A 21,544-nucleotide genomic window follows, 5' to 3' on the forward strand; every position below is an offset into this window, starting at 1 on the left:
GTCCCGACACCCAAACCAGCTCTCCGAGACCAGGAGGCGCTCCACGGGGGCCGGCGGCGTTTCCACTTCGGACCAGGGCGCTACAATCACTACTTGAGGCAGCCTCTTTACTACAACGCCAAAGGCCACAGTACTTTTTCGCGACCTCCCCCTCTTGCCAGCTAGCGGCTGCCACGCTCTCCTCTCGCGGGACTTCCCATTGGCTCAGCCCCAGGACATGGGTGGCTCCTGATTCGTTCAGATGAGGGGGCGGGAGAGAGGTGTGTCCTGACGTCACAGCCTTAGCGTCTCCTTGCTGCACAGGATTATGGGGGAGAGAGAAGAGGGTCGGAGGCAAAGAGGTGGAAAGTAACCCGGAACGACCTCCGTAGGCCTGGGTTTACCGTTTTCCGGAGCAGATGTCTCCACCCACCCATCAAAGGAGCTCCGCCCCCTAGCCCTGCTGGCGCCTGGGGATCAGCTGACCGCCGCTGGCGCGGTCACGTGGTTGGGGCACGCCCGCCCGTTGTGGCCATGGCGGCCGCAGGGTCCTCTGTGGTGAGGCGAGTGGAAGAGCTCGGGGACCTGGCTCAGGCCCATATACAGCAGCTAAGTGAAGCCGCCGGTGAAGACGGTGAGGGAGCCGAGGAGAGGGAGGCGGGCTTGGCGGACGGCGGTACAGGGCTGGCGCTCGAAGGCCGTGAGGGCTGGAGGCTGAGGCCTGTGGACCGTGGGGGTCCCAGGCCATAGCGATCCAAGATCTTTCGCTTGTGACCCTCGCTGTCGATTGCCCACCACCCCGCAAACCATAGAGCCCAAGCATTTGCTTCGAAAATCTCATTTTTCATAACCCACAAAAATCTTGCCGTGTGCACATCTCAGCCAGTTGTGTGCAATCGGATTTAACCGTCTCGGGAGCGAGTGGGAGAGGGTCCCCATGAAAGTTTAAATAAATGATTAAACCGAGGGGTAGTACTCAAATAATAATGATGATTTTCCATCCAGTGTAGATAGAGGGACGTGCGGGCAGTTCCACTTTTTCGTTGCCGCGTTGTTTGAAGACTCGGGTTCAGAACTCAAGCGTAAACAGTATTCTGCAGAGGAGTTGTGCACGGTGTAATGAGACGATTCTTTTCCTTGCATCATCTCAGCTGTTTGTAGGGCTCGCTTGTTTTATAAATGCCTGAGCTGTTTTCTTTTTTTGGAAAACTGGCTTAGAGAATTACCGTGATCTTCCAGTTTTAAGTCCAGTTCTATTTTTATTCCTTCTCAGCTGCCTATAGGCTTTACGGAAATCCCATCTTTTTTTTGTTTTGAGCCTTTACTTTAGCTAAGTTTTAAAATCGTTGTGCACCGTCTCCTTGTCCTAGGAAAACGGTAGTGGGACATTTTCCCAAGCGATTGAATAGTTGGTGAGTACCGAATCGGGACAACAATGAACTGCCCGCTTTTCAGTGAAGACTGCCAGGTTATCTGTTCTCAAGAGTGCGTTCTTAAAATGCCCGAAGACGGCCCTGACGCCAGCATCTTGTTCTGGTTCGTGTAGTAAATCCAGGAATCACATGAATAGTTGGTGCACCTTAGTAGCTGTTACTGGAAGTGTATCCAATTTACTTCGAATTCCAGCTCTATTTGAACTGTTCCAAAAAGAGATAAAAAACTTAGCACTGAACCCAACAGCCATTCGATTTCCCCTTGGAAAATGCTTTAATTCAGTCTAGATTGAGGACAAGAATAAGTGCTGTATATTCTTTTTCTGCAGACTTTGTACTTCTGAAAATTTACCAAAGTTACAATGATAGTGGTCCACATTATGAACTATAAATCAGTAGTGAAATCATGTCAACCTTATTAAAGTATTGCTAGCAAGATTTTCTTACTTTATGAAGTTTAATTAAAACAAGGTTGCGTGTATTTGAATTGACCTTGGCATTCTTTTCCCTAACAACAAAATTACATATATTTAAATTTTGTTCTTTAATAAAACCACTGTATATTTTCCCTGGGTGACAGGGGTTGACAGTTTCTGTTGTCTTTTTTCAAAGTAGATCAGACATAGACATTATTCCATCCAAGCGTGCCCTATTTCTGGCCAAATTTTGTTCATTTAATTCTTATTGTATAAGCACAATAATTTATTATAGGGAAGTATACATTTAGGGCAGTGTGTTCCAGGGGTTATTTATTTAAGATGCCTTCATCTTTTGTCTTGCTGGTTATGACTTTGACTAAATAGTAAAAATACTGCAATTTTGTGAGCATTTTCAAAATCTAAGCTTTGCTAGATTTTGCCTCAAAACAATTATGAGCTCATCTGACATACTGCTTTAGCAGTGATTTTAGTGAATAAGTGCACATCTTTACATTTAAAATAATACTGCAAGTTGGGGCTGGTGCCTTGGTGCACTGGGCTAATCCTCCACCTGTGCCGCTGGCATCCCATATGGGCACCGGGTTCTAGTCCCGGTTGCTCCTCTTCCAGTCCAGCTCTCTGCTGTGGCCCAGGAAGGCAGTGGAGGATGGCGCAGGTGCTTGGGCCCCGGCACCCGCATGGGAGATCAGGAGGAGGCTCCTGGCTCCTGGCTTCGGATCAGCGCAGCTCAGTCCATTGCTGCCATTTGGTGAGTGAGCCAACGGAAGGAGGACCTTTCTCTCTGTTTCTCTCACTATCTGTGATTCTACCTGTCAAATAAATAAATAAAATAAAAATAAAAAAATACTGCAAGTTAGGAAGAAAATGTCAACACCGTCTCTAAGGAAGCACATGCAATTTCAGTTCATAGTAGAATCTTTGTGGATTGTGCGGGTATACTTCTGGGCTGAGGAGAATTGGGAAGACAGCTAAAGAAGCAGCTTTCAATTTAGGTGAATAGTGGATCCTAACAGCAAAAAGCATCTGGTCTAGGTACAGGTTAGAGTTTGCCTAGCAAAAATTAAGGTCATCATTTGGGAGATGTATTATAAAATTTTAATTTAACAGCTATAAAAGCAATTATGGTAAAGATATAATTGCTCAGAGTGCTGACATTTTTAAGGCATTGGATTTAGTCATTGTTTTAGAAAATATTTATGATTATATTTATGAAATTAAAAAGTTTTCAGTGAAAGCCCGTTCTATGCATTTATGTATTGTGTTTGTACTATTCTAATAACAGTTTTAAATTTATGAGAACATTTTGAATGCATCAGCATCTAAAAGAGTCATTATGAGACTATAGACTGTGTTTAAGAAATGGCAGCAGTGAATATAGAAAGATTTTAGTTTTTGGCTTTCTGGATTAGATTTCCATGATAAATTTACTTAATTAGGATTAATTAGTATGATATACTTATTTCAGATAAGATATTACTACTATGCGGTTTCTCTGTATCCCAGAATATAATTTCATGTCATTATTTCAGGTACATAACTACTTTTATTTAAATAGCACTCTGAAACTATGCAAAATAATCATGTTTTCATTCCTTACAGATCACTTTTTAATTCGGGCCTCTGCAGCTTTAGAAAAATTGAAGCTCCTATGTGGCGAAGAGAAAGAATGTTCAAATCCATCAAATCTTCTAGAACTTTACACACAGGTATTTAAAAAAATGCGACCCTAGAGTCTTATGATGGTATACAATAGCTCATTCAGGTGATCCAAAGTCTAGGTGGAATTAAATCAATTTGTTCTGTTCTTAAAGACTTTTTGTTGAAAAAATTGTATGTGTGAGGAATATAGACTTGAAACTCTCAGGCAGTATAAAAAGAAGTAAGATTTGGGTTCTGTGGCACAGTGGGTTAAGCCATGGCCTGCAGTGCCAGCATTCCAAATGGGTGCTGAGTTTGAGTCCTGGCTGCTCCACTTCTGATCCAGCTCTCTGCTAATGGCCTGGGAAAGCTCAAGTCTCTGAGTCCCTGCCAGGCACATGGGAGGCCCAGAAGAAACTCCTGGCTTCTGGCTTTGGACCAGTACAGCTCAGGCCATTGCAGCCATTTGGAGAGTGAACCCGTGGATGGAAGATTGATCTCTCTCTCTCTGTGTGTAACTTTACCTTTCAAATAAATAAATCTTAAAAAAAAAAAGTTAGATGTATTGATAAGAAAAAGTCAGGGAAAGCATAACAAAATTCCCTTTTTAATTATGCAAAATAGTGATGCATGCATTGTCCAAGTTCTTGATAGTTTCAGGGAGAGATGGGAACTCCATTAGGGCCCTGGGTGATTTTTTTTTTCTCTCAAATTCACCTTAAGATTCTCAGTATGATTTCCCCTGGTAATGTCAGGCACATCTGGGAGATTTTTCTGTTCCTCCTTTTTTCTTTTACTTTCATTTCAAATTGATGCCTCTGTTTGGACAGCATTTGTTTTTTTCAAACACTGCTGAGGTAAGCTGATGTTAAGAAATAAAATTTGGGGACTGGTGCTGTGGCATAGTGGGTAAAGCCACTGCCTATGGCACCAGCATCCCATGTGGACAGCGGTTCAAGTCTCAGTTGCTTTACTTCCATCCAGCTCCCTGCTAGTGTGCCTAGGATAGCAGCAGAAGATGGCCCAAGTGCTTGGACCCCTATACTCATGTAGGAGACCCAGAAGCAGCTCTGGGCTCCCAGCTTTGGATTGGCCCAGCTCCTGCCACTGTGGCCATTTGGAGAGTGAACCAAGCCAGTGAAAGATGTCTCTCTCACCCTCTCTCTAGTTCTTTCAAATAAATAATAATGAAGCTTTAAGAAGAGAAAGAAATATAATTCATTGCATTAACTAACATTAGTGTAGTGCTTTGTAGATAGAGTGCTTTCCATATGCCTATTCTTGATTACTAAAGGATAGTAAAGATGAGGTGATGGAGAAAGTAGAGTAAACTTAATTAAGCTTCTAAAGTATCCGTTTATAGCATTTACATCCCTGGCAATGTGCTTTCTCTGAGGAGGTACATAAAGATGGTTTCTGCTTTCAAATATCAGGGCTGCATGAGCCTGTAATAGCTACTCAGGAACTCCAGAGAACAGTTACAGGTTCATTTCCTGGCATGACTTCCTTCAGAGGGCTCTTCTCTTGCTTGCATAGGATGTATGTCATTTCATGTCTTACACATGGAAATGTCCTAAACATTTTAACTTATTTCCAGAAATAAGTCAAAAGACCTAGAGATTCAGACTTAAATTATTTTTTAAGATTTACTTTATTTATTTGAAAGACAGAGCCACAGAGAGAGGTAGAGACAGAGAGGTCCTCCATCCGCTGGTTCACTCCCCAGATGGCTGCAACGCCCAGAGCAGAGCTGATCTGAAGCCAGGAGACAGGAGCTTCTTCCGGGTCTCCCACGTGGGTGCAGAGGCCCAAGGACTTGGGCCATCTTCTGCTTTACCAGGCCATAGCAGAGAGCTGGATTGGAAGAGGAGCAGCCTGGACTAGAACTGGTGCCCATATGGGATGTGGGCACTTCAGGCCAGGGCTTTAACCTGCTGTGCCACAGTACAGGCCCCCAGACTTAAATTTCTTAGGCCTTCTTGAACCCCATTTTGTTTCTAAATCAACAGATCATCTTCTATAGGATATTGATCTCTCATTCCTAGCTAGGCCTTGCACACAATAAAACTTACTAAGTATCACTAAATATGTGCTAGGTAAAGTATATAAGGGCTTTTCATGCATCATTTTACTATGAAAGTAAGGAACTTTGGAAGGAATTTCATCCCATGTGTCATTTCACCAGTACAGAAAACTGAAACTCAACAAAGATAAAATTAATTTGTATTTGGTTGGTGATTAGGGATAGAACTGACACCAGAACCCTCTTTCTTTAGTCTTGATCCAATAAATTAAAAAAAAAAAGGAATTAAAATGTTTTAAGGTGCTTGAATAGAATGTCTTCTATATTAAGGTGTGCTAGAGACCTAGTGTTTGAATTGTGTAATGTTGATGGTTCTGCATTTGAGAAAACAGATTAAGTCCTTTGAAGATTCAAGTTATAAAATTAGAGGTGGGGACCTTAAATTAATATATCAAGTACTCAGAAAACTTCAGGGTTTATACACATGTAAGTTGCAAAGAATACAATAATTAACATTTTAAAAATAATTATTTTATATATGATTAACTTATGTTAATTCAGTACAATCCTATTTTATGATTTTAAGGAAAGTGAGGTTATCTTTAATTCAATGTAAAATACTTATGTAATTATTTAGTTGCCGATGTAATTTAATTCAGTATAAAATACCTATGTAATAGTATGAAGTTTTTTCTCAGATTATATTACAGACATTTTACCTACTTCTCAGATTTAATACTATGTTCGGAGATTTAAATGTCTGCTAAAGACATAGAAGAGTTATTCTTTCAAGCTTAAATCATTTGTACTTTTTTTCCTTTATTAGGCTATTTTGGATATGACCTATTTTGAAGAGAACAAACTAGTAGATGAAGATTTTCCAGAAGACTCTTCTTCGCAGAAAGTAAAAGAACTGATCAGTTTTCTTTCAGAACCAGAAATTTTGGTTAAAGAAAATAGTATACACCCAAAAGTAAGTTTTGTATTCCTATAAATTATGGTGGAGTGCTCTTAGTTTTTGCTATTCTGCTTTTTTTTTGTCAAAGATTTTATTTATTTATTTTAGAAGCAGAATTACAGAGAGAGAGAGGGAGAAGCAGAGAGAAAGGTCCTCTGTCTGCTGGTTCACTCCCCAAATGGCTGCCACAGTCAGAGCTGAGCCGATTCGAGGCTAGGAGCCAGGAGCTTCTGGATCTCCCATGTGGGTGCAGGGGCCCAAGCATATGGGCCTCCCTTCACTGCTTTCCCAAGCCATAAGCAGGGAGCTGGATTGGAAGTGGAGCAGCCAGGACTTTAACTGGCGCCCATATGGGATGCTGGTGCTACACGCGGAGGCTTAGCCTGCTGCCACCATGTCAGCCCGCTACTCTACTCTTGAGAGTTTGTAGATTTTCCCTCTTGATTGTATTTTTTATTCTTTTAAAATTACAATGGAAGGAAGAAGATATATGAGATTAACTTTTCAGACAAATAACACAACTAAAATGTCTAATTTTACTAAATTACTTTAGGATATTTTCATAATGGAATCGTAATTGCAGTACCTCATCATTTTCTAAACCTAGATATTCCTTATTTCTGCTCCCTTTACTTTTTGCAGGTGCTGTGTTTTCTTGAAGGTCACTAGTAATGTATTGTCCTTTTTACAGTTCTTATACCCTGAACATTTGCTGCCTTTTGTAGCATTGATCACCCGTCCCCTTGAGACCCTGCATGTTCCTTTTCTCCTCTTTCCTCTCTGAGAAGCCTTCTGCTATGGCTAGCACTTCCCTTCTCTTCCATTTAGAAACATAGGCACTCCCCAAGGATGGCTTCTTCATCCCCCTGATAGTCTCTCTTCTGTCTTTGCTTGACAACCTGTTCGCATGCTTTTTATTGTCATCTCTATTTAGATGATTCCAAGATCTAAATCTCTAGCCTTGTTCCTCTTTTGAGCAAATAATTTCTCATCTGTATATGCCTGCTGATTCTTTACCTAGAGAGTTTCTTTGCTGTATGTATCAAGACAGGCTTGCAGAAACAAAACATCCAGATTTATCCACCATAAAAGTTTTGACACTAAAATTTTTTTTTGTATGTAGCTTTTCATTTTATCCAGTGCTAGTATAAATAAATATGATCTTACTTCAAGTAACATATCTCTGAAATATATTAATCAGATTATGGGCTACTTTTATTTCAAATATATTAGGAGAATTTGCTCCTAAATTATTTTCTTCATTTGTATTTTCAAAGATTTATTTATTTGAAAAGTAGTTGCAGAGAAAGGGAGAGGGAGAAGGAGAGGAGGGAGGGAGAGAAGGAGGGAAGGAGAGAGAGTGACAGCAAGGCAGCTTTCATCTGCTGGTTTACTCCCCAAATGACCACAATGGCCAGGGCTAGGCCAGCATAAAGCCAGGAGCCTGGAATTTTACCTAGGTCTTTCATGGAGGTAGCAGGGCCGAAGTACTTGGGCTATCATCCACTGACTTCCCAGGCACATTAAGAGGAAGTTGGATCTGAAGTAGAGCAACTGGGACTCAAACTGGCACTTTCTATGGAATGCTCATGTCACAAATTGCAATTTAACCTGATGCACCTCAATGCTAGCTTTTCATATTTCTGATTGATTCAGTGTAAGGTATTCCTGTGTAAGTAACAAAACAAAGGACAGGTCTTGTGAAATGAAAGTGTTTTTAATTGCTGGAGTTTTGAGATTTAACCTGTGCTTTTGCAGAGTTCAAGTTTCTCTTTTTAGCTGTCCTTTCTGTGTTTCAGCACAGCGATTTGCTTGGGGATGAGCTACTGGAATGTCTCTCTTGGAGACGGGGAGCTCTGCTGTATATGTATTGTCATTCTCTGACCAAAAGAAGAGAGTGGCTCTCAAGAAAATCTGCTTTGCTTAAAAAGGTAAGCAAACATTCCTTATATATTTTTAATTGTTGACTTTATTATAGATTTTAAAAGGCTGCCTTTGTTACAGTAGTTAAGAGTAGTGGAACTAAAGGGTCTGATTTTGCACTATACATTAGCAGTGTCATCTTAAACAAGTTGGGATTACTGTGAAAATGAAAAAAAGATAGCATTTGAGAGCACTTTGTAAACTAGAACATTTTTACATGCTTTTTAAAAATTCTGGGTTTTTATTTTCTGACATGTAAGGTAAACTATGTTAATTTGTAAGCATATTGTTTTGACCTGAAGAGAACAATTTGTAGAAATCTCTCTCTGTCAGCATTTTATTTATAAAGAATCCTCATGACCCTGCTGCTAGAAAATCGTGGCCCTCTGATCCTTGCTGACTGTTCCAACCAAATCACTAAATCTGAAGACATCAGTATTAGTTGAAATGTACTTATGGTTTAGGTGGGTGTGGACATAGGAGGTTATAATCTCACATGTAAAAGTTTGGTCCTAGTATTTCTAAATTATAATTGCATTTTAACTTTTTAAATTGTTGACTGTATCTTCATTATTTTGACCCTTTTTCTCTGGTAACATATTTGACAAGCATATTTCTGAAATGTCTGTTCTTGGTTGACTTTTTTTTTATTTTTGCATAGTCTTCTTAATTGGAGCATTTGGAGGCATATATTTATATTAGGAAAACATATAATGGTAGTGGGTCCTTACACCTTTGAAATGTAATAGCCTTAAGATATTTCCACATATTAGCTCATTTTCTGTTGAGTAAAGAATGTGGAAGAATAATAATGGAAGTTTATATAGTTCTGTAAATAATACTTTGAATTCTTTGGTTTTTATTTAGTACCTTGTTGATGGAATCAGTTATTTGCTACAGATGCTAAATTATAGGTGTCCTGTCCAGTTAAATGAAGGAGTTGCTTTCCAAGACCTAGATACAGCCAAGTTACTGAGTGCAGGTAATGTTCTCTCTTATGAAAATTTTCTGAGTTAAAGCTCTTGATGATTTTAAGAAGCTTGTTGGATTTTACTCTGATTTAAATAAATTTTGAGCTAGATTATAGAGAAAAATAGTAAGAAGGCATATAAGAAATTTAAAGATTAAAATCTGAGTAAAATAGAATACTATTTCTATCTCTTCTTAGTTTTTAAAACTTTTTTAATTTTTAATTTTATACTTATTTTACATCTCCAAAAAGCCCTGACCAGTAGTGTAGCAGAACAGGTTTGGCTACTTGTGACACTGGAAGTAACAAGGTAGATATTTAACTCTCTTTCATATGAAAAAGATCATGAGCTGTTGCAGTGGCACCTTGGGCTTGTCATGTTCTCATCTTTTTTCTCCATCACCTTTAGAACAAGAGCCCTTCAGTTTCAGAGGTAGGCATTTTATATGGAATATAGTATAAATGTTAATTTCCAGCATTGTGCAACATGCATCCCTGTTTAGGGTATTGCATCACTTGTCAGAATCCTAGGATACTTGTGCCGCTCCTTCCTCTTATATTTCAGGCCACAGGAATGGCAAAGTTGAATTCTTTTAGCCAAATTAACTTCTGTAGAGCAGTCTTCTCAGAAGGTCCTTGCCACACTTTCACCTATGTTTCACTGGCCAGAATTTAATCAGGTGGCTTCTTGTAGCTATAAGGAAGCCTGGGAAATACAGTCCTTACCCTGATCCCAAATAAGATTAAGGTTTTTTACTAAGAAAAATAAGAAGAAAATAAATGTTGGATGTTAACTACCCAGATGTCTGCCTCAGACAGCTATGCCCTGGAAAAATTCTAGGACCTGAAGATAGAGGATCATTTGAGTTTCAGACTGAAGTGTGGGGAGAAAAGAATCACTTAGTCTTACCACCTCTTTAGTAGAAGGCAAAAGATTGATCTGATTTGAAGGGAAAGCAGAATATGAGTCTCACCATCTCTTATAAATGGAGGGACTGAGGTCTAGGTGAAACATGCAGCCTGCCCAAGATTACGTAGCTGCAAGTGATGATTATACTTGTAAACTTTCTTCTCTTCTACCTCCCTTGAAATCTTGATGAGAGGAAAGAAATATGAGAGATAATAAGAAAACCTCTTGGGAAAAATTCTGGAATGTTAAGTGTATTTTAATTCTTAGTGTTTCTTGGGTAGCTTCTCCAATCTTTTTCTACTTGAAAATTTACGGACAACAAAAACTAAGAAAACAAACAAACCAGAAACCTGAAATCAGAGATTTAAGTATCATTAACATAGGACTGGCTGGTGGTGACCAAAAATTGTCACCTTCTGTTAATTTAGACAAATGTCCTAAAACAGCTTATTAAAGAGTTCTATCAGTCGGCATGATGCTTTTGACAAATATGGAGTATTTTGATATATTTATGGAAAGTATGCGTTTATTATTCCAGATAACTAAGGAACTAATTAGAGACTTTGAAAATGATCTTTTTGTAATTTCTTCAGCCCACCCACCTGGAGTGATTAAATAGAAAACCTAGGAAACTGAAGAAAATGGTGCAATTAGGCATTAAAGGCTATTAAAAACCAAAGGAAGTGGCACAAGTCCCCTATTTCCATCCTTTTCTCATTTCTAGTTAGAAAGTAAGGTACTCTCGTGATGTGGAACTATTTTCGTCAGGAGGCTGGTGATATTGTGCCTTCTCTTAGTCATTCTTGGAGTTCACTAGTTCCTAGCTTCAGTTGTTTCTCAACAGAGCAATCAAAAGCCTCAGGTAAGGGTCTGAAACCATTTTCCAGGGAAGAAGAGGTCAATATAGACTGCAGAGTGGTTTAGCCACAGATTGCAGTCCTCTTATGATGTTGACTTTTTATTCTCTTCTAAAATAAGGTTGATCATCAAATTCCTTTCTCTGAAGATGACTGGATTAGAAGCTAGGAAATGTTTCAGAGTGTGAGCTCCTCCTCAGACCTTCTCAGGGAGGCTCTAATTATTTTTTGTTGGCCAATCAGAAACATAATTCCTAATATATGAGGAGAGGACTTCCTAATATTCTGAATAATTCCTACCATTTAGGGAGAAAAGATCTATGAGGCACCAAATAGTTTTATGGCTAGATCTTTGTGATAATTTAGCTAATTTTACCTGAAACTCTAAAATAATGTTTACTATGATTTTTTTTTGTCAAGGTAATTGTTTTATATTTTAGAGATTGTCATTAAATTTTCAGTAAAAAGTATGAATCATTAAATGCAATAAGTAACTTTGCCTCCTCTCTGAAGTTTTGGACATGGCCTTATCAGATAAAAGGCTTATAAAAATGGCCTTATCAGGATAAACCTGAGATCAAATGGAGTAAATACAAATACCATCCAGCTTTCACACCCTTGTTTTTTGCCCCACCCCATTTTTTATACCATTGAGGTCTCTCCTTCCCCTGTAGCGCTTTGACGCATTGCTTAACCCAGAACCTGCATTTCAGATCTTCTAAAGGACAGCTCTGAGCTGGTATCACTAATTGCCTGCATAGCACAGTAAAACAGATTCCTGTGTATCCTGTGCCTTCTGATTTGGTAATATTTTGAAGCCCAGGAATTTATTTTGAATAAGCTTCCTAAATTGTTGTGATGCAAGTATATTTGGACATCACTGCTCCCACAAGATGCCAGTTTGGCCACATTTTTTTCTGCGAATGTCATCGTGCAGGCCTCACTCTTATGTTACGGTGTGTTCTCCCTCTTCTTTCCCACCCTCACCTCCCCATGTCACACAGGCCCTTCCTACCTGGCATGTGCATTTACCAAGGACATGCATAGGGCAAAATAAAGTGTTTCACTGAAAAACTCCCTGAGTATTAACAGGAAAAAAAAATTCCAAGGAAAATTCCTATAAACGAAGAGCCTATATGTATAGAGTAGTAGAGTTCTTATGGGAATAGAGTTAGGAGGTGTCTGAGTTTTACATTGTTCATCTCAGTCCATGGGCCAACAGCCAGAGCTGCTGGGTCCTAGGAGTTTGCTTAAAAAAAATAGTACAGATTCATAAATGCATCCCCTACCTGAATCCGACACTCAGGTGGGGGCCCAATGATTAGCATTGCAGTAAGTCTTCATGTAATTCAGATGCAGGGTGAGGTTCTTCAACTTAGCAGTCACTCCTTGCTAGGATAATGAATGAAGCCAACCTAAACACTGGGGAATAAATTGAATGTCAGATTCCTCTTAACAAGCGCATCTCCCCTTTCTCAAGTGGCTTCTCTTCCTTTTACTGCTCTCAACATTCTAGTTGGCTTGTCCATTCAACTTTCCCTCCATTTTTACTTCTCTCCTTGTTCTCCTCCACTGGTCTGTGTAGAACTAACTAGACAGAGTGTAGAATCACAAAATAAAAAGGATAGACATTCAATGACATGCTACATCTAATAGAAAATATTTCTGGATAATACCTAATGCTGTTAGCTAGCTTTTACTTTGAGGTTTATAATTTTTTAACTACAAAGGAATAAAGTAAGAGAAAATGACTGTGTACATTTTAATACATTGTACATTGTACTTATTCAGTAAAAGTTGTTAATACATGCAAAACATGATATAATACAGCCTGTCATATTTTCATGAATGCAAGTGTCATGAATGAAAGATTTTTAAAAATAATTTAATGTTTTATTGAGTCAACTATTTTGCTGAGCCTATTGCTTCTTTTGCTACTGTTTATTTGAATTTGAGGTGAAGTGAAAATGATTAGCTGCAGTGACAAATTCTGAGACTTTAGAAACTTAGAATAGATTGAAAACAATAGAAACTACAAGGTTTTTTTTTTTTTTTTTTTTTTTTTTGACAGGCAGAGTGGACAGTGAGAGAGGGAGACAGGGAGAAAGGGCTTCCTTTACCATTGGTTCACCCTCCAATGGCTGCTGTGGCCGGTGCGCTGCTGCCGGCGTACCACGCTGATCCGAAGCCAGGAGCCAGGTGCTTCTCCTGGTCTCCCATGTGGGTGCAGGGCCTGAGGACTTGGGCCATCCTCCACTGCACTCCTGGGCCACAGCAGAGAGCTGGCCTGGAAGAGGGGCAACCGGGACAGAATCCGGCACCCTGACCGGAACTAGAACCCGGTGCGCTGGCACTGCAGGCGGAGGATTAACCTGTTGAGCTGCGGCGCCGGCCAGAAACTACAAGTTTTTAAAGTTGAATTTTATCTGGTATCATCATCATAGTCATTTCTCTTGAACCATATTATGTGCACAGCTGAGATTATCATGCTCATTTACTTGAAGTAATTTTCTAATCCCACAAATATATAAATCATTTATATATATTTCTTTATTTCTTTATTTTAAATTTATTTGACAGATAGAGTTAGACAGTGAGAGAGAGACAGAGAGAAAGGTCTTCCTTTTGTTGGTTCACCCCCTAAATGGCCGCTACAGCCGGAGCTACGCTGATCTGAAGCCAGGAGCCAGGTGCTTCCTCCTGGTCTCCCATGAGGGAACAGGGCCCAGGCACTTGGGCCATCCTCCACTGCCTTCCTGGGCCACAGCAGAGAGTTGGACTGGAAGAGGAGCAATTGGGACTAGAACCCAGTGCCCATAGGGGATGCCGGCACCACAGGTGGAGGATTAACCAAGTGAGCCATGGTGCCGGCCCCTGTATTTATTTTAAAAGCAGAAAGAGCGAGAGAGAGAGAGAGAGAGATCTTCCATCTGCCAAATGCCCATGAAAGCTGGGGCTGAGCCAGGCCAAGGCCTAGAGCCTGGAATTCCATCTGGGTCTCCCATGTGGGTAGCAGGGGCCCAAATTCATGTGCTTCCATTTATTTATACTTTAATGGCTTTAAGAAGTTAAATATTACATATTTTAAAAACCCTTATGATTTCTGAAATCATACAGTTTTATTTCAGGTATTAAGAAAACTATAAATTAAGCAGGACCTGTAGAATCCTCATTTTCAGATTTACAAACTAAGATTCAAAGAGCTTGGTGACTTGTCCCCAGTTCAAAGCCAGTAATTTATACCAGTTGTTTTGATACTAGCTATGTTTGTCTCTCTATCAAATTAATATACTTTGTGTACCTTAAATCCATAAATATTTAATTATATATTTGCTTACTAGAAAAACTACCAATAAGAAGGATGCATTGAGGTTATGCCTTGTGGCACAGTGAGTTGAGCTGCTACTTGAGTTGCCTGCCTCTCCTGTATCAGAGTGTCTGGGATCAAGTCCCACCCCCACTTCTCATCCAGCTTCCTGATAGTGCACACTCTGGGAAGCAACACATGATGGCTCAAGTATGTGGGTACCCTCCTCCAACTTGGGAGACCTGGGGTGAGCTTTTGGTTCCAGCCTTTGGCCTGGTCCAGCCCTCGCTTTGTGAGCATTTGGGGAGTGAACCAGAGGATGGAAGACTTCTCTCTTTCACTCTACCTTTCAAATAAATAAGAATAAATAAACTGAAAAGAATGACATGTTCAACTTTTGATGAAAAGTTTGCAGTGTTTTCCTTTTTCCTGGGAATGGAGTTGTATGGTCTCTTGGGGGTGTGATTATACATGATAATGTCCGTGGACTCTTAGAGAAGTAAACAAAGTGTAGCTTGACTGTAGTTGTATGAGTGATCCCAGGACATACCACAAAATAAAAATTGTATCCAATGGTAAGGTTCAGAGAGTTCATGAATACTCCAAGATTGTAGAATTTGAGATGTGTGCTCTGGGTGGGGTTCCATTGATTAAATTAGATGATCAGTTACTAAAAGGGCTGTAAACAGGTTAAGAACTGCTACCTAATGGTAACATTTAAAAAAAATAATGTTCTATATTTATCTTTGGCCTTTTTAATGGGTAAAATAGAGGTAAATATGCTAATTAAATGAAGATTGAATTAGCCATACTAGGCTTTTCTAAGTTATGAGGAAAAATGCTTAATGAGAAGAAATTTCTTAGAGTTTTGGTAACTATTTTTTTTTTTAATTTTTAATTCTAATTTCCCAATCTAAACGACTTCCCCAGGAATATTTAGTGACATTCATTTGCTGGCTATGATGTATAGTGGAGAAATGTGTTACTGGGGATTGAAGCTTTGTTCAGAGCAACAGCCAGAAAATCATGAAGTGGATACTGATGTTTCTGGAGCAAGCTGCACTACATACAAAGAACCCTTGGATTTCCGAGAAGTAGGAGAAAAAATTTTGATAAAGTATGTATCTGTGTGTGAAGGACCCCTGAAAGAACAAGAATGGAATACAACCAATGCAAAACAAATTTTAAACTTCTTTCAGCATCCCTGTAACCAGTAAGTTTGTCTAGTTCTTTTCAAACAGGACAACAAAAAGATCCATGAAATGCAAAAGAAGGATCCCAAAAAGAAGACATCTTGACACTGAATTGAGAACCATACACTACGTAAAGATATCCAGCATGGTTACCCTTCTCAATGCCATAACCATCTTGTATTATATATTCTTAGACCTGCGAAGGAATGATACTTTGATTTCTAAAATGGCGTGTATATTAACTCAGCTTGAACTCCAGATATCCTGTCACCAATTCAACTCTACAAAGATTTTTTTTCTATTAGATTATTTTTTTATTGTGATAAAATATATGTAACATAAAATTTACCATTTTAACCATCTTTATGTTATCTTTCAGTCTCCCTATTTGAAGTTTGCTTCAAAGATCAAAATCAAGTCACTTCTGTGCTTTGAATTCATACTGTGGGTATAAATGTGGTAAAATGAAAGATGGTGATTAATATTTGATTCCATTTACAGTAAGCCAGATAATGAAAGACTCCACAAAGGAAATAATGATTTTTGTCATGTATTACTAATTGAATTTAAAAGTTTTACTTCTTAGATGATTTGTAAAAATTTAAAGATGATTATTCTACTTAAAGTAAGTACATGGCTTCTCAAGTGAGAAATGAAGGTGAAAACCAACTTAGTCTAGTGTTAGTTCATTTGCTTTTAGGACACATCTTTTTCTACTATATTGCAGTTTTACTGTTTTCTGTCTTTAAAGTAGGTTTGAGTGCTAAAGGCCAGAGAGCCTAACTTGTTATCCTACGGTCTTTCTACCTCAGTTCCAGTTGTAATGATTTGTCTCATACTTTCTGATACCCTGGTCTTCTGCCACAGTGACTTTATCACATTCCAGTGACATACTCCCGTGGCCACCTTGAACATCAGCATCCTGAGTTTCTCTTTCTGAAATGAAATTTTAGTAACATGACAGTTCTTTCTAGCATCTTTGCTTTGTTTTTATAGTTAATTTCTTGATTTCAATTGTGTAGGTTTTGGCTTCTTCATAACCTTTTTTCTTGACTGCTCCTCTCCCTCCTAAGCCATGATCCCCTTCCAGGTTTATGGAGCCCTGTTTGAACCACTGTCACACGTTGTTGATCTCCCATCATCCTTCAGCCTAGTCATCCTGTAAACCATTATGATCTGTCTTCCTTGGCCTGATGAGTTCTGCAGGAAGGACATGCTGTCCTTCAAGGTGGACTCATCACAAGGGTCTTGCTTCAGCTTCAGAGGAGCCCTCATGTAAGCCTTCTGGGTGTTGCCAGGCCGCCTTGTCCCCCCTTCCCCCCTTTCCCACTGTGGCCCAGGCAAACTCTCTTTCCTCAGGCTCTGTTCCCCTCCCCAGCACATGGCCTGCACTGCCATGTTAAAAATGGAGATTCTTAGATGGACCAACACACATGTACCAGTTTTAGAAGAAAAGAGGTTGCCTCTTCCCATAGAAGGCCACTCTATGCATTTGGTTTCTTCTAGGCTATCTCATTTCCCTTGTGGCTTCTCAGTTTTTCCCACCCTTTATATATTGATCTGCACTAGGCTTCTGTCCTCTGCCCTTCCCCTTTCCTCTAACTTTAAGTACTCTTCACATGTGATGCCATTCATAGACTTGGGACTTTCTCTTTTTTTTTCTTTTTTAAAGATTTATTTGTTTATTTGAGGGGCAGAGTTACAGTCAAGAGAGAGAGATAGAGAGGTCTTCCCTCTACTGGTTCACTCCCCAGATGGCCACAGTGGCCCCAATTGGGCCCATCCAAAGCCAGTAGCCAGAAGCCAGGAGCCTCTTCCAGGTTTCCCATGTGGGTGCAGGGGCCCAGACACTTGGACCATCTTCCACTGCTTTCCCAGGTCATTAGCAGTGAGCTGGATTGGAAGCAGAGCAGCCAGGATTTGAATGGGCAGCCATGTAGCATGCCAGCTCCAGAGGCAGAAGCTTAACCTACTATGCCACAGTGCCAGCCCCAGATTTGGGTCTTTCTACTACCCAAGAGTATCAGGTTGACCCCCACAACTGTAACTTGAATCCCAGCTTCTGTCTTGATCTCTAAATTTCTAACTGCCTATTCAGTAGCTTCAGTTAGATGTCTCATAGTAATTTGAAACTGTTTTCTACTTTTTGGGTCTTCTGCAGAGCAGGCAACATAGAATGCTGACCTTCCCAGCCTCATCTCTATCATCCTGTGTGATCATCTTCTAGTTCAGTGTTACGTAGACATTGAACACCAGGCTCCTTTTTAATAAACATACAAATTCTTATAGAGCCTTTGGAGCAAGGGGAAATCTCTCCCCATTCCTGCCCTTGTTTATCCTTATACAGCCAAGAAGATTTGTATTTCAAGTAGCATTTTAACAGGTTTTATTATGAAAATATCTTTGTGCTTTCTAAATATAAAAATATCATTGAAAAAATTTTGAAATTTATTATTCAAGAGGCAAAGAGATAGAATAGAATTTCCATCCATTGGTTAACTCCCCAGATGCCTGCAATGACTGGGACTTGGCCAGGGCCAAATTCAGGATCTCAAAACTCAATCCAGGTCCCCCATGGGTTGACAGGAATTTAGTTATTTACCACTGCATCCTAGGATCTGCCATAGCAGGAAGCTGGAGTCAGGGGCCAGAACTGGGAATTGAACCCCAGTATTCCACTCTAGGAGTACTTAATTGATCTCTTAACCATTAGGCTAAACTCTTTTACTCCTTTAGATCCTTTTAAACATGGTCTTTAGAATCACAAACTGTCAATTAAGTACTCCCAGTTCCTTCCTCACATGCGCCTGTGTTTTTTCAAACTCAGTAAATACCCTTGCAGATGTCATTACTTCTGCACCTTTCTTTGCTGCCAAGTGAGTACTTCTCTTTTTAGGACTCAGCTTCAGTGAAGTTGTGTCTGTAGGCTCTTTCAATCTTAGATACTCCGCAGTCTGTTCCCTCAGTCTTCCTCTCCCAAGTTATCACACTGATGATCACATTGCTTTGTAATTACTTTCCTTACAGTTGGTGAACTCTGTATTTTAAAAATTTACCTTTATATATAACACTTTATGCATAGTGGGCACTTAGTAATGTATATGTGTGTGTGTGCGTGTGTTTTAATTAATGAGGAATGAGTGATTCAAAGTGCCAAACTGCACAAAAATGTTGCTGCTTTTGGATTCCATACTGCCATACCTGACAAGGCAACCACGGATCTATACAGCCCTCAGTGGCTGACAGGGCAAATGGAGATCAAACAATCCTCAGAGGAGCCCTAGATTACTTGGATTCCGAATCTGAGAAAGCAAGAACTACTTTTCAAAAGCTAGTATCTTAGGTTTTTGCCTTTATGATCCTTGTGGACGTTTGGATTTAGTTACAATCGACTGGTTCAGTGAATTGGTGCAGTTTTGAGGGTCGTACTGGGTGCTTTTCGTATAACTTTCCATCCCTCAAACAACTGACAAAATTTATAGACCATAACAGTTAATAATATAATGCTTTTTACTCTGGTGCATTGTAAGACAATGAACAACACATCTTTGTGTGAGATAAAGCCCTCTAAGTAAATTTGATTTAGAATGAGTAATCTCAAGATACCAAATATTTAGCCTAAAGAATGTATTACAGTTCTTCAAAAATTCTGTGCCTGCCAGGTGCCAGATTTTGTCCTAGGCCCTGAGGAAATACTTGTAGCTTTGTAAAACACTTTTCTCCTTCAGAGCTTGCATTTTAGTGGAGGACATTTGAATATTTTGAGAAATCCATGTATTACATGTCAAGTGATGAGTGCCATGAAGAAGAATAAAGCAGGCTAAGGGGCCCCGGTGGTGCAGGACTGGTGCTGTTTTATTTAGAGAGGTTATTGGCTGCGTTAGCATTTGTGTCTTCAAATTCCACTCCCTAGGTCAAATGCCTTGCATTTTCACTACATTTGTGGTTTTTCTCTGTTATGGAGGTTCAAATACTGAATTAAGGAATAAGTCACTAAAGCCCACATCATTTTGGTTACATTTTAAAGGAATTCTCTCCAGTGTGTGCTTTACTAATAGGTGACTGATAACCAGAAGGCCACACTGTGTTTCTTATACTTGGTCTGTCTCTCTCCAGTTTGAATTCTCTGAGGGTTGCTAAAACTTAAACTCTGTTAAAGGACTTTTCACGATCCTTAACTTTGTATTGTTCTTTCCCAAACTGGATTTTCTGAAACTACCTAGGCTTTGAAACTCAGAGCTCTGCCTGCTTTGCTGCACTGATAGGGATTCTGACTGCTATTTGATCCTGATGAAGGTGAAAAATCCTGACTGAGGACTTTTCCTTATCCCTTTGTGTATGGTAGAGTGAGGTGAGAATCAGAGCTGAAACCCCACAATGAAATTACATTCCTGGTTTCACAGTCCCATTGTGAGTTCTCTGGTGTGCATTCACAGTACACACAGTGAGCTATGTTTGTCTGCAGGCTATCCCAGTTTCATTGTAATGGCATTTGAAAAACCCCACAGCTAGATGACATGATAGGTTTAGATTGCTTATCTTTCTCCATGTTTTGGGGCCCCTTTGCTGGCTCCAATAAGGGTGCCCCAACTGCCACAGAATCCAGGATTCTATACTTTTCTCCCATTTCCCTGTATCTTCATTTTAAATACAATATGGGATGAGACCATGTTATGGAAGTATTATATTAATATACATTTAATATAGCCACAATTGAAGTATGTAATATGTATTCTTGTTGGTGTTCTTTATTGTTTTTGTTTTTCCTACTTGTGAAAATTTCCAAGTAAAATGTTTTAGAACCTACACATTAAAAAATAATAAAACCATGTTTCTCTTATTTTTCTGTTTTCTTCTGTATTTGGTGGTTGTGTCAGAATGAATTTTTATCATCTCAGTTTATTATCCTAACTTTTTCAAGATTTATTTATTTATTTGAAAATGAGTTACAAAGAGAGAGGAAGAGAAAGAGAGAGAGATTCCACCTGGTGGTTCACTCCCCAGATAGCTGCAAGAGCCGGGTCTGAGCCCGGCCAAAGCCAGAAGCCAGAGCTGCTTTCACCTCTCTCATGTGGGTGGCATGGACACAGGCTCTTGGACCATCTTCTGCTGCTTTCCCCAGGCCATTAGCTGGGAGCTGGATTGTGAGTGGAGCAGCTGGGAATCAAACCCAGCGCTCATACGGGATACCGGCATCACAGGTGGCAGCTTTACCTGCTACACTGCTACACAGGCCCCTACTATCCCATTTTCTGAATGTTAAAGAATAGGCCCTAATAACTTTCAGACAGATTAGTGGTTGGGGTTGTGGACCCTATAGTTGGAAGTCTGAGTTTAAATTCACAGCCCTGTCAATTCCTGTGTGAATTGATGTAAGTTAACCTTTTAATGTCCTATTTTTTAAGCAGAGGAATATTAGAATAAGAATAGACAGAATCTTCTAGGATTGGAAGAATAGCCAGATAGGATAAGATCACAATCCCAGTGTGTTTTTTTTTTTCTTCTCAAAACAGATGCCCATTATACTCACTTGTTTCAAAGGGCTTTCAGAAACTATCAGAGACCAATTACAAGTTATCTGTTACATAGAATTGGGTATGGTATCCTCAGGTAGATAGTTACAAATACTTGGTACTATGTGAGTCATTTTCAAATAGATCACCCTATTTAATGTAATCAAAGACAGCTGTTTCTAAACTAGATTTGTGTTGGAGAATATTTCAGTTTACTGTTGTATTAAATATATAATTTAAAATCCTAGGATTATTCATGAAAGAGCAAGACAGCATCTGTTATACCCTGCGATAAGAGCACATTTCAGTCAAAATAATCCTATGGTTTTAAAATTCCATTCTTAAGAATGGGCATCATAGATAGATATCCCCAAAATCTGATTTAAAGTCATTCCCAACC

General features: G+C 39.5%; 1 protein-coding gene across 1 annotated transcript; it reads left to right on the forward strand.

Annotated features, from left to right (window-relative positions):
* The first annotated feature begins 289 nt into the window (after window positions 1-289).
* Window positions 290-20,471, forward strand: RIMOC1 (RAB7A interacting MON1-CCZ1 complex subunit 1). The gene is made up of 6 exons (XM_002714125.5): window positions 290-613; window positions 3,452-3,558; window positions 6,340-6,486; window positions 8,271-8,402; window positions 9,262-9,376; window positions 15,369-20,471. Exons 1-6 carry the CDS (start codon window positions 514-516, stop codon window positions 15,653-15,655), a joined length of 888 nt encoding a protein of 295 aa, XP_002714171.1. The 5' UTR covers window positions 290-513; the 3' UTR covers window positions 15,656-20,471.
* Window positions 20,472-21,544: the final 1,073 nt, after the last annotated feature.

The sequence above is a fragment of the Oryctolagus cuniculus genome, chromosome 14, assembly GCF_964237555.1.
Source record: "Oryctolagus cuniculus chromosome 14, mOryCun1.1, whole genome shotgun sequence".
Lineage (NCBI taxonomy): Eukaryota > Metazoa > Chordata > Mammalia > Lagomorpha > Leporidae > Oryctolagus > Oryctolagus cuniculus.